The 1,875-nt window shown below is 58.1% G+C and overlaps 1 protein-coding gene across 1 annotated transcript; it reads left to right on the forward strand.

Annotated features, from left to right (window-relative positions):
- Positions 1 to 494: 494 nt before the first annotated feature.
- GGS23DRAFT_406248 (uncharacterized protein) lies at positions 495 to 1,434 on the forward strand. The gene has a single exon (XM_051513625.1). The coding sequence runs from the start codon at positions 752 to 754 to the stop codon at positions 1,277 to 1,279; it is 528 nt and encodes a 175-aa protein (XP_051373757.1). The 5' UTR covers positions 495 to 751; the 3' UTR covers positions 1,280 to 1,434.
- The last annotated feature ends 441 nt before the right edge of the window (positions 1,435 to 1,875 follow it).

A 1,875-nucleotide genomic window follows, 5' to 3' on the forward strand; every position in this document is an offset into this window, starting at 1 on the left:
GAGAGCGTCAACTCGTATCTCGCTGTGCAGTCGTCGAGGTTCGGCCTAACATTCGCTAGATCCGCTCGATTTTGTCCACGGGAGTCGCGCTTCTCGGGAAGTCCCCTTCTTTTTACCACTCCCACAGAGCGGGCCTATGTAGGTACTAGGCATCTTGATTCGAACCACGGGCTATTCTCACACGGGGCTCGGGTCCGCGCGCCGGGACGAAAGCCAGGCGCAGTTTCCCGAGACTAATCAGCGAACCCAGCACCGAAGGCGGCGCGGAGGCGTCTTGTCTTGTAGAGGAGACTGTATCCTCCCGGGCGGTCGATGTGTCACCGGAAAAGCCGATGATCAAACTGATAAACCGCGCGTAGATGTTGTCGATAGCAAGATGGCGAAACCCTAAGGGGGGGATGTCGCGAGAAAAAAGTTCGACGGTGAGAGAAGAGAGAGCAGTGCGGAGAGGGACAACATTCGCCGCGGCTGTTTCTCAGGTCCGATGCTGAGATGCTTTCGAGTGTTCTCGTTATCGACTGTTGATCCGGTACCCCCGTTGTTAGAGATATATACCTATAGAGAGAGTGTGTGTGTGAACGAGTAGTTGATAGCCCTCTATATAGAGAAACGGGATTAGTCGAGAGAGGTCTTGCACTTACTGCGTGCACATGACGAGGACAACTTCGCTAAACACGGTCTCGATGACCCCCGAGCTCGCGTCGTCGTGTCTAATGAATGCCGACGAACCGCCTCCTATCTCCGCGATGCCATGGTTCGTTTCCTCTCTCCCTCGTCTCTTCTTTTCTTCTCTCACCAACACACCCGGCTCGCCGGGCTCACTGTCCGGATGCGATACGCGGCGACGAGCGGAACTGCTTACTATGCTGTTTTCTCTACGACCCCCAGCCCTTGCCGACGGACTACCTTTGAGGGGATGTCTTCTTCTTTTTTCATCTCCCAGCCGAGTGGTCCGCCGCGCCCAAGTGTCGAAACCCGCTACCGGGAGCCGCAGCGGTTCCCCTGTCGGAGGCGAGCCGGGTACCCATCGATGGCGCCTTCGTTTTTTCGAGAGCTCGGAGCGAGCAGCCAGCGACAACGAAGCCGTGATCCATTAGGGAGGGGGGAAAGTGACGAAATTAGCCCCGAGGCGGTTAGCGGTCTGTCAACGCGCGTGCGTGCGCTGTCCTCGATCCGACACCCAAGCGTCTGTCCGTCCGTGACGCGTTATCTCGCCCCCGGGATGGACTTCCGCCGGGCATCTGGCCGGCGAAGGCTTTTCTTCTGCCTTAGCCCCTAGCGGTGCGCGTTCGAGAGGGGGCGGAAGGGGAGGTCTCGTTCTACGCTACCCGCGTTGATGGTGTCTCGGGTGTTGTGGTTGTCTGCACGACGGTTCCGATGGCCTCGATGTTTTGTATCGCGTCGTGAGGATCCGAGGGCGTTGGCTGGGGGCGAAGGGGATGGCTGGATGTCTAGGCACTCCTGCAGTCGGGCCCTGGCCCCAATAGGGGCTTGGGGGGTGGTTGGAGATCCCGCCTCACACAGTTCCCGACCAGCCTCTCTCCTTTTCCCGTCTGTGTGGCGAAGCAGGACTGCTAGAGAGCACGTTGCTAGAGTTTGGCGCACACACACAGACACACACACGGCTCCAGACGGCCCGTCAAGGACCATAGCGATGGACCGGACTCTCGCTGCCAGTTGTTCCGGATAAGGAATGGGCTGGGGATACGCCGGTGCTGGTAAGCCAGGGTTGGCAGAGAGGCTCTGTTGTTATTGTGATTGTTTTTTTCGGCTTTACTGCATACCGGCTCGTCACGCATCGTCAATTCGCGAGATCCGAGCCAGCAAGGGGGTATAGCAGAAGGAGACAGGTATCCGATACTTCCTCAGAAGGTT

The sequence above is a fragment of the Durotheca rogersii genome, assembly GCF_024521655.1.
Source record: "Durotheca rogersii strain YMJ 92031201 chromosome Unknown GGS23scaffold_5, whole genome shotgun sequence".
Classification (NCBI taxonomy): Eukaryota; Fungi; Ascomycota; class Sordariomycetes; order Xylariales; family Xylariaceae; genus Durotheca; species Durotheca rogersii.

What these genes read in the sequence shown, in the direction of transcription:
- GGS23DRAFT_406248 (XM_051513625.1), top strand. Translation starts at nt 752, where the DNA reads ATGGTTCGTTTCCTCTCTCCCTCGTCTCTTCTTTTCTTCTCTCACCAA.